This window comes from Solea solea, chromosome 12, assembly GCF_958295425.1.
Source record: "Solea solea chromosome 12, fSolSol10.1, whole genome shotgun sequence".
In the NCBI taxonomy this organism is placed as follows: domain Eukaryota; kingdom Metazoa; phylum Chordata; class Actinopteri; order Pleuronectiformes; family Soleidae; genus Solea; species Solea solea.
In genome coordinates this window covers 10,384,741-10,405,340 of record NC_081145.1, presented here as the reverse complement: position 1 = coordinate 10,405,340, position 20,600 = coordinate 10,384,741, and the positions used below count along the sequence as shown (strand labels likewise).

The window sequence follows — 20,600 nt, the reverse complement described above, 5'->3', positions numbered from 1 at the left end:
ATACATTTTCCAGTCAAGGACGTCCGGTGTAGAGAGACAATGGACTTGGGACCTGGGTGGACTGATGATGAATGTGTACATTTCATGACAACAAAAGCATAATGACCTTATTCTATAATGAATGGATTCATCATTAAAAATCTCTGGCCTGCGGCAAAGTCTTTTTTGCATATTCTGATGTCACCTCCTCTCTGAACATCAAATGCATTTGCACTCTATGCCTCTGGTGAGCGAGTGTGTGTGTGTGTGTGTGTGTGCGTGTGCAGTTTACATTTGTGTGTTTCCACTGTGCCACTGTGGTGCGAGTCCAGACACAGCAAACCGCACCACCCATTAACACAGTCAGACATGCTAGCTGGAGCAGACTGGTGTTCAATCACTGTTGTCACGGGGATGTTTATGGAAATACTATTGTTGATGTAACTAATGCTTTTGTGATTGCAGCATGTATATGCAGAATCTTTCCACAGATAATTAGTGATGAAAAAAAAACCCCGACCGAGGCTCTGCCTTTCAACAATGTCACCAAACACAAGAGTGAGAAACCGCGTCACAAAATCTTTAAACAACGCTGTGACTGTGTGGTGAAATTTATGGATTATCAACTCTTATAAACAAAAACTAAGGCCAATTTAAAACATGCATGTGTCAACAGTTAAAGTGGAGGAACTTATATAAGTACAATTTTAAATGACAATATTTATGGGTTTTTTTCAAAACTATTTAATTTTTTGACATTTCATGTCTCTATTATCACTGTTGTAGATATAATACAGTGTTATAGATTAAATTACCAATATATAAAATTGCTCCAATCAGCGCAGTTACCAAATAAAACTGTAAAACTACTTAACTCATTAATACATTATAATAATTCATCAAATAATCTTTGTTCCTGGGACTTGGCCCATTAAAAAGGGGAAAAAAAAAAAAAAAACTATTAAAGAAACAAAACAATGAAACACAAATATAAAACACACAAATAAATACGTTAATACTTTTTCTTAATATCATATTAATACTTTTTCTTAATATCATAACACTCACAGGAAGCCTTTTTGTGTGTTTGTTATAAACATTTTACATTTCTAACTTTATTTTAGCTTTTAATACTGATATAGGATGCATCGTATGTGTATTTGGAGATGATTAAGATGAGACTGTATTTCTGGCTTCCATCATAACAAATTATTGATGCATGACATTTATTTCCAATGGAGTATTCTTATATATGAGTATGACCACTCATATTAAAAAAAAAAAAACAAGTACCGAATTCATGAGTGCAAGCTCTAACATCAAAAATATTGAACGTTTATTTTTGAACGTTTTCTTCTCTCGGCCGTATTCCTCCCACAAAGAGATGTTTAATGGCTCCACAAACCCAGCACTGATTGATTGACAGTGGTCAATTATCAGTGCCTCTCTGTCCCGTATTGATCTGCAGGCGAGATTAGTATCGTTTCTCCAGCTCTCTGTCTCGCAGGTCATGTAACATGCTCTGACCCTGCTGTGGATACAAATGGCACATATATCTCCAGAACCACTCCAAATGTCATCTGTCAGACAGGATCACAGAGAATACCAGGGTAGAGAGTGGTTTGGGGTATAAACACACACACACACACACTCACTAAAGTAAACACTATCTACCACAGAATATCATTATCAACCTTGAGCCATCGAGATGTCCCTTGTTATAGAACACCGATTATGTCATTTGGCAGGTTTGTCAGCTTCACGATGTTTGCCCTGTAGGTATACATTTTCCAAAGGTGACACAGGAACAAGTGCTTGAATGGAATCTCCCGTTCAGTGTACATTCACTTTTGTCTAATAGACAGAACCACTATTATTGAGCCAGCCACCACACCAGTCTGTCTCGCAGATAAAGAAGCCCACTGAATTCAGAGGCCAAAGTGTGGCAGCAGGGGAACAAGTAGTGAAGTCTCGGTGCCAGGTTGAGAATTCAGAGCTTCCCCTCTGTCTGTAATCAGGTGAGATGACAGCGAGCGAGTGCTGGTTGGTGGCTCTCTGGCGGCCCTGACAGCCTGTCACGGGAAGATCACTGCCACATGCCTGTCTGTCCACAACGATGACGGCTGACCCGTCCAACATGGCCCACCCCTCACTGGTCATGCCATCCCTGTCTGCCGTTGACAGCTGACAAGACACCTGGGGCACGGCAGGTGTTGGGGGCCAGAGCGCTGCTACCTGTACAGACAACAGGATTTACTGCCGCCGAGGATAAGAGAGGAAAGAAGTGTGAAAAGGAAATTTGTTTTTTAAAAAAGAAAGGATCACATCCTGAAGTTGCTAAAACCTTACGAGGGATTTGCTTCCAATTAGAAGTCTCTATCTATCTGTTTTTGTCTCCAAACATAAGTACAGTACAAAATATACATGCATGTGTGTGTGTGTGTGTATAAGTGTGCTCTCTTTGCATGTGTGTGAGCATTACATTTCTTTTTCCACAGCATAAGTCCCTTTAGAAGTGGAGACAAAGGAAGCAGGCGGCGAGAGTCTGGGCTGCTGCTGAAACATATGGGCCATGTCATTTATCACGTCTGCTGGTGAAGGAATGAGAGCCCATCAGTGGCCTGCCATTGATCCCTGTATGGGCCGGCCATTGTTTCCTGCAGCACCTGGTGGAGTTCTGTCTGCATCTAATGGGGGGAGGAGGAGACATAGGGAGAAGGCGAGGCGTTAACGCTTTCTAGGCTCCATTTTTTTGAGCTGCGGGAAATTAGGAAAAGAAAAGTTTGGATCTTGTGTGTGTATGTGATATTAGTTGTGTCTTTTTGTACTTCAGAAGCATCTGATCAGGCTTTTCAGATACATTATTTTATTTGAATCCAGGGCAACTGCAGTCGCTGCCCACTGTTAATGGACTTGTGCACAGAGACTTTATTACAGAATGTAAATTCATTTAACGGCTATTGTTAAAAAGTGCAACTCTGAGAGAAGAGAAGGTGATGTATGAACACTTTCTGAGTTCCCTTTCTTTAAGCTGCAGAAAATAAGAACAAAAGAGAAGCTTGAATTGTGATGAGTTGATATTAGTTTGTATTTTTGTACTTCAAAAATATTCTACTTAAGTTATAATTCATAATGTTGGCCGGACGTGTGTTGATCTGCTTTTAAAAAGAGCAACTGATCTATCAATAGGACATAAACTCATGTTAAGTGAATATAGACTTTTTGAAGTCAGGGTGGTCATGCCAGACTCTGACACTCATGTTGACCTTGTATATAAACAAAAAGTCATGAAATTTCTGTTTGTATTTCTTTGTTGTAACAATGCTTCTTGGCAGTAAATATTATACCGTTGAAAAACCTGTTTATTTCCCTTTTTAAATGGTGCTACATTTGTAAGGAAAATGCATTTGTGGGCTGAGCAGCAGAGTGGAGTATGTGGGTTGTGCCCATGAAAAACTTGCCAAATCTTCTCTGCCAATGCCAAACCACTTATTCTGCTATAATCGACCAAACACACGTTCCCTTACTTTTTGTGCTAAGTTAAGAAAGATTACTGCAGGAAGTCATTTCATTTGATGGATATTGCTGAATAAGTGTGACCTGAAAATGGCACCAACAAGAGTTTTGAATTCATAACAACCCAAGAATTCTTAAGATTATGTACATTTAAAAAACAAAACTAAAAACCTCTGCAACCAGTCTGTGTGTTCCATTATTTAAACAATAATAATAATAATAATAATAATAATAATAATAATATGTGCTGGCATCTTTGCTTTACCACACTAATATAACTTAATGCCATATTTCTAGATGGAAATAAAACTAAATACATTCACATCAGATTTTATTGATGCAGTGAACTGCAAGGTGGCACATGTCTGAAGCTGCACCAACAAGGGCGGTGTGCAAGTGAGTCATAATCAGTGGAATAAAAATAGGAATTAACAAGCATGAAGTAATAAAAGATCAAACTTATTTAATAAAATGTTTATTTTTTTTACGGCCTTTGCTGTTGCTTGATTCTCTATCCTCAGTAACTAATAAAAAATGCAGCGTGCGTGCACACAGCTTATGTTTTAATAACTGGAGGTTTGCACAAAAGCTGTAATATTTTCACCTGGCTTTGTTAAAAACATTTGCTTACTCAGCATTGTTTATCTGCAGTAATTCATCACACAGGCTTTAAGCTATTGATGGAGCCAGCATCCGTTAGCAGGCTCCTGTCAATGATTCACTCACTAAGCCCATCTGTCAGACGCCCTCTGCTTCTCCCCTCTTCCTCTCCACTAGTGTTCCTCCACTCTGCCCTCCTCTTCCTCGGTGATGGATGGACAAAGTCTTTGACAGCCTCCAACGGCCACATTCAGGACAAGAAGCCTTCACAGGTCCAGTTGCTCTCATGTAATTAGTTACAGAGATCCAGACAATTATTGTCTCAAAGTCACCTGTGGCACGGAGGTGAAAAATATTTACAACTTTTCAAAAGAAAGGCTTGGTTGGGGGTTGATTTCTGGAGGTGATTGGTGACTATTTGAGTATTCACAGCTTCACCGAGGACAGTGATCAATAAATCAAGTGCTCACAGAATCCATCATGATCGTGCCATTAAATGCTCCCAGTACAGTCAATGATAAACTGTAGCCAGCGCTTTCATGGGAGATGGTGTGGTGCATCCCTGCAGAGCAGAGTGGAGGAGCTCTGAAGAACACAGGGGAGGGAGGGGGGGTGAAGTATCTGAGTCTGAAGAGAAACCTGAGGATCTTGATGTGAACAGAAATCGGTGGCCTGTGTGTGTGTGTGAGTCAGAGCTCAGGTGTGGCAAAGAGTGCCATCTGTGGGTGAATTGGAAGAAGTGCAGGATGGAGATTCTGAGTCAGAAATTAAATCTCTCATGGCCTTCAACAGAATGACCCACATATTTGTCAATTACATTTTATAAAATCTTTAAAATGGGAATTTGCAGTTTATTTTACTATCAAAATAAGACATCAATTAATAGAAAGTGGCTAAATCCAAAACCAAAGTGATATGGCATATTTTTTTTAAATATTAAAAATGGAAATGTCGACTGAAAAATTATGGATTTAGTACAAACTCCACTCTCTAATTGTATGTTCTTTTTGTTACATTTGTTTTAGAGTAGATTGAAATAAGTAACACATGAGGAAGACAGTTATGCAGATAAGTGTATGCAGATCAGTGAAAACTATACTTTATTTTGTGCAGGTGAATACTAACGTATTAATACTAATTTTCTGATCATGATTATTATATTAATAACTGTTTTAATAACTCAATTATTAAATCGCAGCAAGATTCAAAGTATGAACTTGGAAACTATAGTGGCTGCATCCAATTATCTTCCTCTTTTCTTGTGCTGTCCATCATATCACATGATCATTTACTCATGGAAATAGATGTTTCCTATTTTTCTGCTTGCTTAAAATAGGTTCACATTTAACCACCAGGTTCTGTGTTTAAACACACTTTGTTTGTCCTTTTGAAATAAAGCAATCAATACTACATTAAAGTCTCGCCGTGTAGGAAATACATCCATTTTAACGCAGTGCCCAATCTTAGGGCTTCAAACGAAATTGGATGCTTGGCAACTAAATGTTAACTTGAGCAGTCGTGTGTTGTTTCACTTTCAGTTTGTGCACAAAAGGTCAGCGTTTGACTGAGGGTTGATAGTTGCTGTCTGGATGTGAGGGTTTGTCAGTGTGAGTGGTGAAGAGGTGAGTGCACAAGTGAACAAGATGACAATAAAAGAAAGCAACATTCTGAAATACATCATAATAGTTGGCAAACAAAAATTGGCAAATGAGCTATGACTCTGACACAGTTCTTTCTTTGTTGCCCGTAGACGGAGTAGATGAGCGCATAATCTTCATCATCATCGTACTTCACTGCAAGCCGTGATGCTCGGGATGACGGTCTATGCTGCATTGTTTTACTGTAGTGACACGTCCTGACCACAGGATTCAGCAGAGGAATCCTGGTAAACCTCAGAAACAGAAAACCAGGCAACGGTTCACAGAAACACACAAAGAGAAACCAGTGACACAAATACCAGAATGATGGCAAGAGGTGAATCTGAGGAGAAAAGGAACAGCTGGTTCTGCTGTTGCTTTGACATGTACACTGTGAGTCTGCCAATAAAAGTGACACACTGGCTTCACTGCTGATGGGAGCCGCAGGATAAATGCAGAGGTGTGGCACATTATGAGATTTCATATTCAGTCACATGCATTAGAAGTCAATAAAGGGTATGTCAACTATGAGCTGGACAACGATTATGAACATAAGGCCGGAAACAACTGATGTTTTCAAGGTGAGTACGACATTCACTTGATTTCAGAGCAAACATCCAGTTATTGATTATAAAATATTAAATGTGATGGTTTGGGTTCAAAAATAATGTGTATCTGATTAATTCTGAACCCCCATATCTGAGTGCTATCGGCTGAAATTGCCATATTTCTGGAATCCATGTCATAATTTCACTGTGAATGGCTTTATAGTCATGCCATGTGAAAGATGAATAAACTGAGTAATGTGTTGTGACTAATCAGAAACTCATGTGCATGCACCCTTTGAAACACGTACACAGTAAGACTAAATAAGTCCCTGATACAAGGGACAGAACATTTCATTTCTAATCTGTTATTGATCCGTTTATTTATTTTCCCCCTGACCACAACCATCTGGTGAGGCCTCAGAATGATTCTATGACCCCCCCTCATTCAGGGTCAGCACTTGCAGGGTGAGAATCACTGACCTCATTTAAATTAAATTTTGTCATTTTAATGTAGCATTCATTATTTATTGTTCATGTATCACACTGGAGCTCAGTCTGGAGAACAAACACGTGGAACTGTCCAAATACTTAAGGACTTAAACAGAATAGCACTTCTTTATACCATGTACTATCATTTTGAGCGCCGGAATTCTTTACTGTATTCTCAATGGGGAAAAACAACATTTCTGTAGCATCCATTCTCATAATTTGTCAACACTGCTTTTGTCCAGATTCAGGGAGGACATATGTGTTGTAGACCTTGTCCTGTGTCATAATAGTTGGTCTTAGGCTCATGTTTTACAAATCTTTTCGAAATACCATTAATGTTCTCTGGAAACAGAACACTCAGAGAAAACCCTGGAATTGATTTCCGTTTACTCTCCATCTTCCTTTCGTCCTTGTGACAATTTCAAAATGTTTCAATTCTCAAACCAGGAGACCATGTGCAGTAGACCACTTAATCAAAGCGACTCCAAGAGTCAACATGACATTAAACGCAGCATACAGGCAGGTAGTAGCTGACAATCTCCGCAGTGATAGTCATTTTTTTTGATCATTAATAATATATCAGACCACAGAGATGATTTACTGACATTAACATCCTGCACCATGAACCATGTCAACCCCTCTGAGACAGAAAACAGGTTTTTCTTCCATCCATTTGGCAACAAAGGGCTTTAAAGTGAGGTGTAGCACAGTCGCTGTGTCTCCAGCTGTGCAGAGATCACTGCAGCTTTCACTCTCCCTCTGAGAGCCCGGGCCCTCAGCGGTGACCCCCTCACATCAAACTTGACTGCTCATGTCCTGTCTGCATGCCCAGTTGTCGTGTAGGCTGTGTCGCTCTGTCACGAGACATGTCCCACATTTGCAGCCGCCATCGCCGCCCAGCAGGATGAGTGTGTCTGTCAGGAGAGCTGACACGCATGCCACTTTACTGGGCAACTGACAGAGGGCCACGCCATGTTGTCACTACTCCCATATCTATTGCCTGAGGAGACAAACACACACACACACACACACGCGCACACCTACGTTTATAACACAAATAGAGTGACTGACTGACAGTCTGACTGGATGACCGTTGGTCACTGAGGAAGCTCCAGCGCGGTGTCACCCCTCATTCTTACAATCTCCAGCTGTCACATCAAACACTCTGCTCGTGTGTTGCTCCGCCTTCAGACTCAACCGGACCACACTCCTCCTCCTCCTCCTGCTCCATCTTCTGTACTTGAATAAGTATCCTGTAGTGCATGAGGGTAACATAGTCCCTGCACATTGCATCACACTGATTGAAGAAGTTGTTGGGTTTGAAATTATTATCCAGTAGTAATTTCAAGTATTCTTTTCACCTCAGGGTGTCTGGTTTCGATGAACAAAGAAACCCTTTTATCGTTTGATTTATCCGAGAACAGATTTGTGTCAGAACATTAAACTGTCTCTGAAACCCGTCAGATGATTTCAGGTGATCTTCCATTTGAATATGTCGCCAAGTTGATCATAATGTGAAAGTGTTGTGTTTTCTTTATAATACTTTTAAATCTTGACCTTGACCTTGACCTTACTGTACAGTATGTTTCATGTGTGATGGTGCTCCACAAATGTAATTCGCTATTCACAATATTGTTTAAGATTAAACCTCTGGATTGTAATTATTTTAGTTTTTTTGACCTTCTTTAAAATAAAACACTTTTGTCTAAAAAGAGGCCTCATGTCATATTTAAAATCTGTGAATTCATATCAGTCCACTTCTATACACCTTAGAAGAACGTATAACAGTAAGATAATGTTACACACTCTATGTATCAGTGCCTCTGTTGATAATGCTGTATTCTATCATGTTATAGTATTTCCTGTAATCAACACCCTGGACTGAGTCATTTTAAATCATGGCTATATTGGTGCTTTTACTGAACATGTGAAGCTGACATCTGGCGACTGGTAAAAGTCACAGCATATAATTGACATTATTTTTAAACTAATCAAACTATGCCATGATCTTTTTCTTCACATTTATATTTAGCCTTTTTTTTTACATCATAATTTCCCCTGAGATGCTGCTGCTGCTGCTGCTGCTGTGAGATGAGGGTGTCCTCTGATGGCTGAAAGGTAAATTACATCATTTGAAATAACGAAATACATTGATAAATCACGACAGGGCGTCTTTTATCTCTGTTTATTCAGGATACTTTTCCCTGTAAGTAGCACTCGCTTTTTTTTAAGGACACCCTGCTGATCAGAGCTGTGGGCCAGTGAGCGGCTGCACAGGAACAGTTTAGGTGTTCAAGGTCCTGATCAGGCTGCTGGAATAGAAAGACAGTTCCATCTATAATGACTCTACTTTTAAATTTGACAAACACCTGGAGACAGGTGTGCACGCCCCACTTTAAGCACAACCAAAAAGTAATTTATGCCACTCTTTACATCATAATGTGTAGAAAACTGGATTTGTATTTCTTCATGCATGAAATATTATATAAGTGAAATTTTAATTAACTATTTTATAGATAATCATAAACTTGTTTAAGTGTCCCTCGATCCCTCTGCAGGGAATCACTGCAGGGGTAAACTGACGAGTTGCGGTGCCAGCACGTCACCAGTAGGTGGCAGTGTGCATTCACAAATCACATTCACCTCAGAGGCAACAGAATCCAAAATGTTATTTAGTAATAAGATTTGCAACCATAAAGAGAAGTCGCTCTACTGGAGCATGAAGGCATCAGTGAGCTCGCACAGACCTTTCATGTGCACCACACCGAGACTTATGAATAGAAAATACATCATGGGCTCCTCCTCAAAAACCTACAAGGGTTTGAAACCCTCCTCTCAATCACGCTGTGGTGGTTATGTAAATGTACTGACAGGCTGGATACAGACATCAGGACCATCAGCCGCATGCAACAGTTCTGTGTGCTTCCCCGGTGATGTGCTCCAGGGTCACAGCTGTTTAACTCCAGTAGAACTAGCCAATTAAATATGATGTAGCGCTGTCTGCTGGGACCTCCATGCTGCCGAGTTCATAGTGAAGAATCCCAGAAGCTCAGGTCAGGAGGCTACAGATTCTGGACATAAATGATTAATCCTGAAATTGACTTTGTTCCTCTCAGAGCTTCACTTCTGTTAATTGTTAGCTGAATAAAACACACCGTTCCAGTTTAGTCACTGATTTTCTTTTGCCAATCATTACAGGAATAAAAGGAAGACAAACTACAACTATAGAAACATTGTTCATTTATAGGTTATAAGAAAGACATCTAACTTTTTAGATGTCTTTTTCCTCTGATAAGGAATTAAAAAAAGAAATCTGCCTTATAACATTTGATGATTAAAGTTGGCTTGAACTTCAAAAAAAAAGGAAGATTTGACATTAATTAATTTCATGGGGTGTTTGAACAAGATCAAGCTCTAAATATTATCAAAGATATTCATTTATTTAAAAGGAAATACATAATACAAATGAAACAAAGTCATTTCCCCCCCCCCCACATAAATGATTTCATGAGTCATTAACAGCAAAAAGAATCAAGTCCTTGCACGGGAAACTCATTTGCCATCTCACTTGCAGACATTGCTTTTATGAGTTTCATGACATGAGTAGTTTTGACACACGGCGCCTCCAAAAGTGCTTTCTTGTGGATTATATACTGTACAGTGCAATGCCAAGTAAACAATACATCACATCTGATCATTCAGTGGTAAACATCATTTATATCAAAGAACTTAAGTGTTCAAGAGTTTCATCAATAGAGTACATTTAAAGTAGACTTCACATTACACGCTGAGCAACCTCCCAGAGTCTGAGTATTTCACATCAAATTAAATTCACTTCCTGCACGGGCTGCCTCACCCACTCTTCTCACAGTTCAGTTGCCCTCTGCTCTCCTTCAGTTTGTCTCTTTGACCCTCCGGTGTCTTGGACTCTCCTCTCAAATCACACACCATAGCTCGGAGGGTTTTGAACCTGTCCAGGCGGATGCTCTGGCCTCCCTGAAGCTTGACCTCTGAACCCTGAGTTGCACTGAGGGAGCTGAGGGAGCGCACTGCCACCACGCCGCGCTCCTTTCTAGAGGGGCGGCGCGGTGTGGTCATGGTGCCGAGCTCCCCGGGATGCTCCATGTCCCTGATGACCTCACACAGGTAGCGGGCCAAGTCCTGGCTGGAGAAGGAGAGGGGTTTCTGGGAGCGGCGGAAGGTCAGAGGGGATGGCAGCGTTTCTGTCTCTGAGGGAGGGATGGCCAGACGCAAGGCGATAGCTGCACTGCCATTTGCAGTGGACACTTCCTTCTTGTTGCTGTCCTGAGGAAGCTTAGTTTGTGGGTAGGAGATGATACTGTGTGGGTAACTGTAGCGGAGTGACTGAGCTGGACTGGGCTGGAGGGAGCGCTGCAGCTCCACCATATTAAAGGCATTCTGAGAGGAAATAAGAAAAAAAGGTCAGAAGAGAAGAAAATAACTGTTTCTTCCCCCCCCCATGAAATCTTGGTAATCTGTTTAAGAGATAATGAAACAAAAGCATTGCCACATGCCACCAAGCTGTGGTCAGAGCAGTGTAGCTGAGCTAATGCCTCTTCTAGTAAATGAACCTGTTCCCCAGACTGAGATGAAGATCCACTCTGTAGGATGAGATGTTGGCAACAACAGCCCCATTGATTAGCCAAGTAATTAATTATCTGATTGCAAAGAAAGGGGGCGGGTGGAGGTGATGTTATTACCAACACTATTAAAGCAGAGGCATTAACAGCTATTTGGGTCTCCTTGCTTAATTTCAGCTAATTGACTCACATTCGTGGACCTCGAGGGAACTGATATTTGGTGTTCATTTCAAGGCACCAACACAGCGCTCTTTAAATGTTAATGTTTGCTTGTTTTGTCTGCCCTACAGAAGTCCAGAAATAAAACATGATGACATTTAAAACTGTGGAAATGAAAACTTAGGGATTATGTTTATTCTCCTCGTCTAAACACACAGAATGTGCAGGCGCACACAAAAGGTTTACCTGGTCCTGCTCCCCTCCACCTTCCTCATCATAGTTGAGCACGTTCTCCCGTATGTCCTCCCACTCTCCGTGGTGCGCAGACACATGGTACACACCCTCCTTCAGGCCCTTGTGTCTCCGCCAGCAGGAATAGAGAAACAGGCCCAGCATCAACACTGAGGGGAGCCAGAGAGCAGGTTAACACAACAGGACCATGCTCACATGGTTACCATTGAGATTCTAAGCAGACAAACACAGCTGTGTGTGTGTGTATAAAATGATGTTGACAATGTGAGAAGAAAGTGAAGATGGAAAGTGATGCTATAAAACTGAGATAGTTGTAAATACAACTATGGTGGAATGTGAATGAATTCTTCATCAAATCTAATAAAACAGCCGACATCCCTCTAAATGAATAGGTAATGCAGACTAATATTTGACTGTAAATGGATTCTACCTCGGAATGATTTGTCCTGTGAAATCTCTTAGGTGCTTTGACTGTGCTGGAAACAGAGGCACCACCTTCCCACCGATTCCCTTTGATGCGCGCTGTCTTATCAAAGGCCGCAGTTCCTTGGTAACCTATTAACTGAATTTGTACTCCTCCCAGCTTAGACACAAAGGCTCAGTGGCTCGGTTGAACACGGAGCGAAATGCTGCAGGAACCGAGCAAGAAAGGTCCTAAAGCATACACATCAATCACAGCTATTGTGTGCTGAATTATACAACATGCTGGACTGACCTTTAAAGTCCATTAATCTCACCACTGTTTTTCTCCCATCTGCCATCCTCTTTTCTCTTTCTCTCTTCGTTGCTATCTGTTTTTACAAGTCCAGACTCCTTTTTTAATCTCTGCTTTTTCTGGTCTCTCTCTATATATTGGAACTTTCCGTGTCATTCTTCCCGTCTTTCTCATTAAGCCCCTCGGTGTTCCTTTCTTCAGTCCTTCGCTGGCCTCTGCTTTATCTCTCACACGAGATGGGATCTGTTTCAACTAGAGTAGTTTTATGTTAAGGTGATGGCTAAGTGCTAAGTATCAATTTAATTGGCACTCGGTTTGAGAAATGCATTAGTCTGGGTCTTTTAAAAAAAATTGCTTCAAAAATAACAATAACAATAATAATAATAATAACAACACTTATAATAATAAGGATGCACCCAAAGCTGTGCAGGTCACTCTGACAGGCAGGTTGTTATAAACAGGGAAAAAAATAATCTTACTGGCAGCCGATCTGTGCAAAAAAAATATAATAAAAAGGTATCTAAATTAAAACCCTATCACCTCTATTTTTTGCTGCCTAGAACGTATTTTATCACCTTTGCCTTTTATTTTTATGCTGCTCAAATATTGTTAGAAACGAGCTTGGAAGCTCCCCGCGTGTTCCTCATCTACCCCGTTCTCAGCAACGGGTGGAGGGGAAGGCGGTATCGATCAGCTGACCCAGCTCCTTCAGTGATGCGTCCAGAGTGCCCTCGCAGAGAACAGCAGAATCTCAATAAGGCCCTTCAGCCCCCTTTTCATCACCTCCAGAATGACCTGCTCAGAGGTGCAGCCTACAGGCCTGCACTCACCTTAACCCTCAACATCACCTGAGCTGCTATTAAACATATATCTGGAAGAGAGCAGTTCAATTCTCAACTCACAGGGACTGAAGCACAGCTTCTCTGCACAAACACACACACACACACACACACACACATGCAAAGTTAGGCACAGGTTAATTCACACTCTGCCCTCTGTGTGTGTGTGTGTGTGTGTGCAGCTACATGCCAGTGAGATCAATATCACCAGGGTGGAGAACAGACCTCGCAGACATTCATCAATCCATAATGCTGCTGCTTCTCCTCTCTAACCAACAGACTATTATGATGTTAGCCTTGACTGGACGGTGCATTATGAATGAGCGTCAGGTAAACAACTGCAACATACAGTTGCATGATCAAAACACTTAACCCTTTCACTCTGGCTCCAGACTGAGCTCAGTGAGGGAAAAAAAATGAAAAATGAGACAGATGAAACATCAAGGCATGGTTTAGGAGAAAAGAAAACTGATGGAGGAGCAGAAGGAAATGACACAGGTGAGAGATGGAGGAGAGTTGGAGGAAATCATTTATTTATAAATCTCTCATGAGTTCAAAAGAACAGGCACTTTACACGATCGCTTAGTATTCAGAGACCCATATGGGCGGCGAATTTCTTCTATTCTTTACAAGCAGATTGTCAGATTTGTGGCTGGATTAATAAAAGCTTGGTCAGACACCAGCTCATCTGTCTCAGTCAGTGGCTCACGCTCAACTCACTTGGTCTGTGATGGCTTGTGTAAAACTCAATAATGGATGGATCATTTTAACTTTTAATGCATGTTGAGGCAGGGATGGAGTCTCCTTTTAATTTAACACCGAGCCAGCACTCTTACTGAGGAGCAGCAAGTGTGAGTGTGTGTTTATGGCGGTGGTTCCTGTGGTGATGATTGTCAGTGCTGCACACGAGTTGTATAACCAGCTGGTTACTGAACCCATACTGGATTAACTTTGTTAACACGCGGATCATAAAACCTCGTTAATTCAAATGAAAAGGTGTGAAAATGTGCGGTCAATAGAGAACGCGATCATCAATCTTAACAGCCTTGAACTGCCTCATCATCGATGTCAAACCGCTATACTTCAAATGGGCTACACACGTGGATTTTCATGAATTAGGCCAAGGCCACACTTTATCATCTTTGAATTTATTATTTAATATTGAAGACCACTTTATACGTTTCACTCTCAAGTGTCAAAATAATTGATGTCCCAATACTAGCCACATGCCCTGGAGGGAATGTTGAGTTAGTCATAAAGGCAGGGACAGTGTATTGAATTGCCCAAGCGTTTTATAAGCCTGTCTCTGACAGGAAGACTCATAAACAGTGATGTGGCCCTAAAGAGGGTAGAGAGTGCAACATCATACAGGCCACTCATGCACAAGCACACAGACCTGTCACTTTGTTATTGTAAAAATCTAATTTTTAGCTATAGCCATGAACACAATTCATTTATCTCTTTCCCGAGCCTTAGCAATTAATTAAAAGCATAGCTCATCTTTTTTGACACAGGTGGGGTGTTTTGTGGAGCGATATCAATGCATACACATTTAAAAAGACACTCCTGGCAGCTGATGCCGGGTTTATATTGAATCTTGATTGAATCGTGTTAAACCTTAACATCTCCGACAGTGGCATCAATGCTGCAATTGTATTAGAGTATAAACAAACGGGCCTGGAGTCATCATCACATTACAGGTTCAAGTCGAGACGCTAAGATGATTAGTCAGTCAACAGAAAATGAATCAGCAGCTATTCTGATCACCAATTAACCATTTTCACTCACAGGCAACACATGTGAGGATTTGTGTACCAAAGATATTGGGGTTTTATTATTATTGCCTAATTGTATTCTTCTTTCCATGAAGTATGAAGGGTTCAGTGCAAGATTTTGTTGCCCACAAGTACAATCTAGTCACCTGTAGTACAGAGTAGCTGTAACTGTATTGAGACTGTGGTTACAAGACATACATGATAAATTATCATTAATTTTATTTTTGTAAATGTCTTTAGAAGTACTTAAAACCAGCTTCAGACTATAAATGCCTCAAATGCAAATGTCACTTATCTTCTGAGGCTATGCAACAGAATGTTACCCTTACAGGATTTGTTTGTTTATAGTTATTTGTATGAGGCTAATAGACAGAACATTTACTTAAAATACATCTTTTGGGAGCCACTACATTATCTTGAGCATGTTACCAAACTTTAAAAGCTTTCTTAAGTTTAAGTCCCTTTACCCTTGAAGGTTGAGATACAGCCAATGTGAACAAACAGTTAAGTATTCATTTAAATAAATACATTCTTTACATTGAGATTAATCTTTCATTTTAGGATACATTCTAGCCATTTAAAATGAATATAACCCTCACTGTTAGGTTTCCTCAGAAATAAAAGCTGGAGGTCAGTTTGCGACTCGGGAAACAAGCAAATACTGCCCCAGCCGCGACCCTCATGTGGAGGAAAAAGCGGTACAAGAGGAATGAATGAATGAATGAATGAATGAATGAATGAATGAATGAATGAACGGATGAATGAATGCAGACACTGCCAGGATACAAGAGGGTCAGAGCAACAAATGGGACTTTTGGATTTCTGAAAGGTGTCAGTGGAAATAAAATGCCCCACAGACTTCCACTTATTCTATCACAATAAAAGAACTAAAGCTGAGGTCACAAAACCAAAGGTGAATCAATGGACAGGGGGGGACTGAAGGATCAAAGGAAGAAACACACAGAAACAAATCTCAGATTTCCACACAAACACAGCAAACAAAGAAAGTTAACTGAAGGTGTTAACTCTCTGGAGACACACAGACCCAAAACAAACCAGTCAGAGCACAGCACCTTCAGCCTCCCTTTATACCAGGCAGCCTCCTGATTACCTTCAGCTGTGGCAGAACAACACAGGTGCACCTAATAGCTCCTGATTAACAAAGAACCCTGTGACCTAGATTTTGAAGACTTTGTCTGTATCGATGTGCTGCTTTTATTTTAAGGTCTTGGTTCTCTGTGGGCAGTTTTTTCCCCCCATAAAAGGTTGTAAAGAACAAGTTGGTTGAGTTGGTTAAAAAAAATGTTGCTTTCAAATTAGTCTCGAGTGGAGACAACAGGTGCTGTTGTAGGTGGCTGACATGTTGTTATTCTTCTGGCACAACATGTTTTCTGTAAATAAAATAAATTCATTTACTACTGTTGTCTGTGCAGGGCATGTTCTGCCAGATCTCTGATCCTTGCTCCCTGTATTTTAATCTATTTTATTATATCTCTCTTAACTTTGGCCTCAATTTTGGGCTTCATGTTTGGTCCATAATTTAGCACATAGTATATTCATTATTAAATTATATGTAGGTTGACTTGGGAGAAAAAGAAAAAAAAAAAGGCTGTGTAAGATGTGAAGGAAAAGGCAAAGAAAGAAGACATGAAGAGAGTACAATGAGTGGATTGGGGGATATAAAACAAGTTGGGCAGATAAAAAGTAAGACTGAGAGTGAAATTGGCTTCTGAAATGAGAGAGTATCACATACAAAGAAGTGATGAAACACGGAAAAACACATAAAGAAACCGCCCGATTCTGCAGGGACTTCCCCGTGAATCACGAATTATGATGTACAATGTTTTCCCTCCCTGCCTCTCTTCCAGTGCAAATATTTGTTTCATGTTTCCAACAAACTCCCATGGAGAAATCACACCCTGGCACAACTCAAGAGATCAATACATTTACAAGATATGTGTAGGAATACATTACACTGAAACAAACGGCTGTGGAAAACAGTGGATGTTACAGATAAAAGCAAACATAATGTACGAATTATACCATGATGATAGCAAATAGAAAATACAACAAAACGCAAATTAATGTGGAAAAAAAAACGGATAAACAAGTAGACAGAAACAAAACAAAGCCAGAAAACACGAGGAAATATGAAATCAGTGTGTTACCACAAGTAGAAGAGGACATAGTCAACATAACTACCTAGGAAGGCCATGACACAGATGCTGATAGCAAACATGGAGCTCAGGCTGAGACTGTTGCCATCCTCGTTGTGGAACATGGCAAGTGTCACCTCACAGTGCCGTCCCCTGTAGCCCTCGCTGCACTGGCACGTGTAGCGGGACGGCGAGTGAGCCACACAGGTGCCGTGGCGACATGGTCGGCTGGCACAAAGCGTGTAGACACACACTTTGCCCAAGGAGCTCTCTTTGGTCAGGTGGCCTGCAGGGCACCTGTGCAGACAGGAGACAGAAGTGTAAATCAAAGACAAGAGACACTTGGGAAGTTTTCAGATAAAAAGAAAGATTGAATTCTGCAGAGCTGTGAAACCTATGCTGTCAGTGTAAAAATAAATCCCCCAGGAGTTACAACTCTCATATCAGATTTAAAGATATGCTCTTTGAAGGTTACAGACTTTCAACTGTAGTGGGAAAAAAAAAACTAAACAAAACGAAACTGAGAAGCTAAGATTGGCTTTGCACACTATATTTGGACAAAATATCCCCTGACTATCATTCACTACTACTTCTCTCAGTGTGTTATATCCTGAGGCTGCACTACAGTCACAGAATATGGATAATCAGCCGCAGTGAGAAGTCCCACACTGGTTCAGAGTCTTGAAATCACAGCCAGGAGACTTTGTGGCCGTGCAGAGTTTAAAGGGGCAGCTAAGAGTCTGTCAGTCATTGCTGTTCGACACTATCCTTTAAGGCTGGTAAACTATTGAACACTATTTGGTTTAACTTGGCTGAAATCCGCCTTGCCCAGGGTTCTCAATCCTGATCCTGGGGACCCACTGCCCTGCATGTTTTAGATGTTTCCCTGCTCCAACACACCTGATTCAAATGGCCAGCTCATCAGCAAGCACTGCAGATGCCTGATAACGACCCATTCATTCGAATCAGGTGTGTTGGAGCAGGGAAACATCTAAAACTTGCAGGACAATGGATCCTAAGGACCAGGATTGAGAAACTCTGGCCTAGTTGACATCTAGTGAGCACTTTCTTACACCTACCTAATATGCTGTTGTATGCTGCACTGGTTTCATTCCACATAGATTATAAATTTGCACTTTTCACACAACAGATTGTTACCAAAACAGCAAAAAAAGAGAGAGCGAGGTCTAACTTGCAGGGTCTGGTGGAGGCCAAATGTTTGGGAAAAACAACTGTCCAGTGTGGGTTGGGCAAAAGGATCTTAAAATTATATCACAATATTACATCATGATATCGCAATTACAATATAATGACACTATTTTCAGGGTTGTATGGTTGGTGTAGTGGTTAGCACTCCTGCCTTTGCAGCGAGAAGACCCAGGTTTGCGACGAGGTCGGGAACAAGGGCCTTTCTGCATGGATTTTAAATTTTTTTTTAAAAAACCTGTCCTGCCCAGTACCTAGGACATGTAATATGGTTGACTGCATGGTGTCGGACAGATTTGTTATGCACAGGGCGAGTCTGTGATACTCGGAACTGCAGTATTTTTATTTATTTGTTTTAGGATCATGTGGTGTGGGCAGCCGGACCGGACAGGGGGACAGGGAGTGGACAGACAAGGGGAGGGGGAGTGAGAGGAAGGGGGGGGGGGGGGAGAAAGAGAGAGAGAGAGAGCGAGGTGGACAACAATATCAATGGTAGTGCATGGGTTAGTAACATTGAACAATTGAAATTATATAAAATAAACAGAACATACTCGACAAGACAAAACATAAACAACATTAGACTGACATTAGTGTGTTAGTAACAGATTAATAACATTAAACAGTTGAAATTTTTTAGTACACACAGAACATACTCAGCAAAACAAAACATAGACAACGTTAGACTGACATCCAGGTACAGTTTCTATAGTAATTGTTAACAATCACATCAAGAGAGTGTGTCCGAGCTATATCAGTTTAGTTTAATTTATCTTAGTGTGTGTGTGTGTGTGTGTGAGTGCGCATTTCAGTATATACTGTATGTGCAGGGATTGTCATTAGATGTGGTTGGAATCTGGATGGGTGACTGGGCCAATGCCCAGCCAATCCCCAGTAGCGGGCCGATATTGATCCAGCAGCTGTACAGGGCAGGAGAGACCCACAGCCACTACCCCCCAGGACAGCAATGCATCCACCCCGCAGGGACCAGTCGGAGGAGGGCGAGGCAGAAGCCCCCCCACCCAGGGTCGACCCGAGGGAGCAGGCGGTGATAAGACCACGGACAGAGGCCGAGCCACCCCACACCCAGGCAGACCGCAGAGGCCCAGGCTCCCCGCACCCAGATCCCGCCAGCACCCGAGGGTGGGGCCAGCCCACCACCGGGGGAAGCATAGCCCCCTGAGACCACCCACCAAGGAGGCACGACCAGAGCCCACCACAGCCACCCCCACCGTCCCCCAGAGACCGACCGCACGCCCCCCCATCCCAGGGAGGGACAGGCAGAGGCCTACGCAGGGCCACAAGCCAAGAGGGCCCCCAGAGTCGGAAGACAGACAGACCCCCGAGCCGGTCCAGGGCAGATCCCCCAAGCAGAGGCGGGGCCAGAGGTCCAAGGACTTGCCACGCCTGACCCCGCAGCGCCCCGGTGAGGGGCCCCACCAGACATCCGGGAGTGCTGATGCCCACTGATGACCCCTGCCGGGTAGGCAGACCGCCACCCACCACAGCACCTTCAGAGAGGTGCGTCATGATGGGCCTCAGCCATGCCTCCCGGACACCCCCCAGGCCAAGTGTAGGGGACCAGATCCCCCCCGGCCACCACAGCCACCCCCACCCAGTCTGCCAGCCCCAACATGGCCGAGGGGTGAGCAGAAACAGGGCGCCCGGGAGAGCACTCACCACCACCACCCCCAGTCCCAGCCCACCAGTGAATACGGAGAGCGGACCCATCATGTGATGGTCCCACCCCCGATCCCCCATCAGCTCAGCCCCCCCCCCCCCCCCCCCCCAGTGCCCTAGATGTGTGTGTATAGATGTATCAACCCTGGGGGAGGCGTAGAGGGTGAGCAAGAGTGCCCCCCCAAGTAGGGTGCCAGCTTCCTGACTGGCAGAGCCATACGCCCCAATCCCGCCCACATCCCCAGCCAAGAAGGGGGGTAGCCTGTCCAGGCTAGGGACACGCCAGGGCACCCCCGTAGACCCCCGGGGGAAGGACCAGCTACCCCTACGCTCCACCCCATCTTCCACCCCAAGGGCCCCCAAAGCAAGGCAGCCCCCCGTGTGCCCCCCACCATGCCAGTATGCATAGCACGGGAGAAGGTGGTATGGTGCATTCAAGACATGCTGAGAG

The 20,600-nt window shown here is 42.5% G+C and overlaps 1 protein-coding gene across 1 annotated transcript in view; it reads right to left on the bottom strand.

Moving 5' to 3' along the window:
- Window positions 1–10,257: 10,257 nt before the first annotated feature.
- The window catches only part of LOC131470368 (neural-cadherin-like), a 91,759-nt gene continuing 81,416 nt past the window's right edge, over window positions 10,258–20,600 (bottom strand). The window contains exons 31-33 of the mRNA XM_058646146.1: window positions 17,313–17,563; window positions 11,776–11,930; window positions 10,258–11,188 (exon numbers count right to left, since the gene is read on the bottom strand). Coding sequence (XP_058502129.1) covers window positions 10,622–11,188; window positions 11,776–11,930; window positions 17,313–17,563 — 973 coding nt within the window. The 3' untranslated portion in view covers window positions 10,258–10,621. The remainder of the gene's footprint in view (window positions 11,189–11,775; window positions 11,931–17,312; window positions 17,564–20,600) is intronic.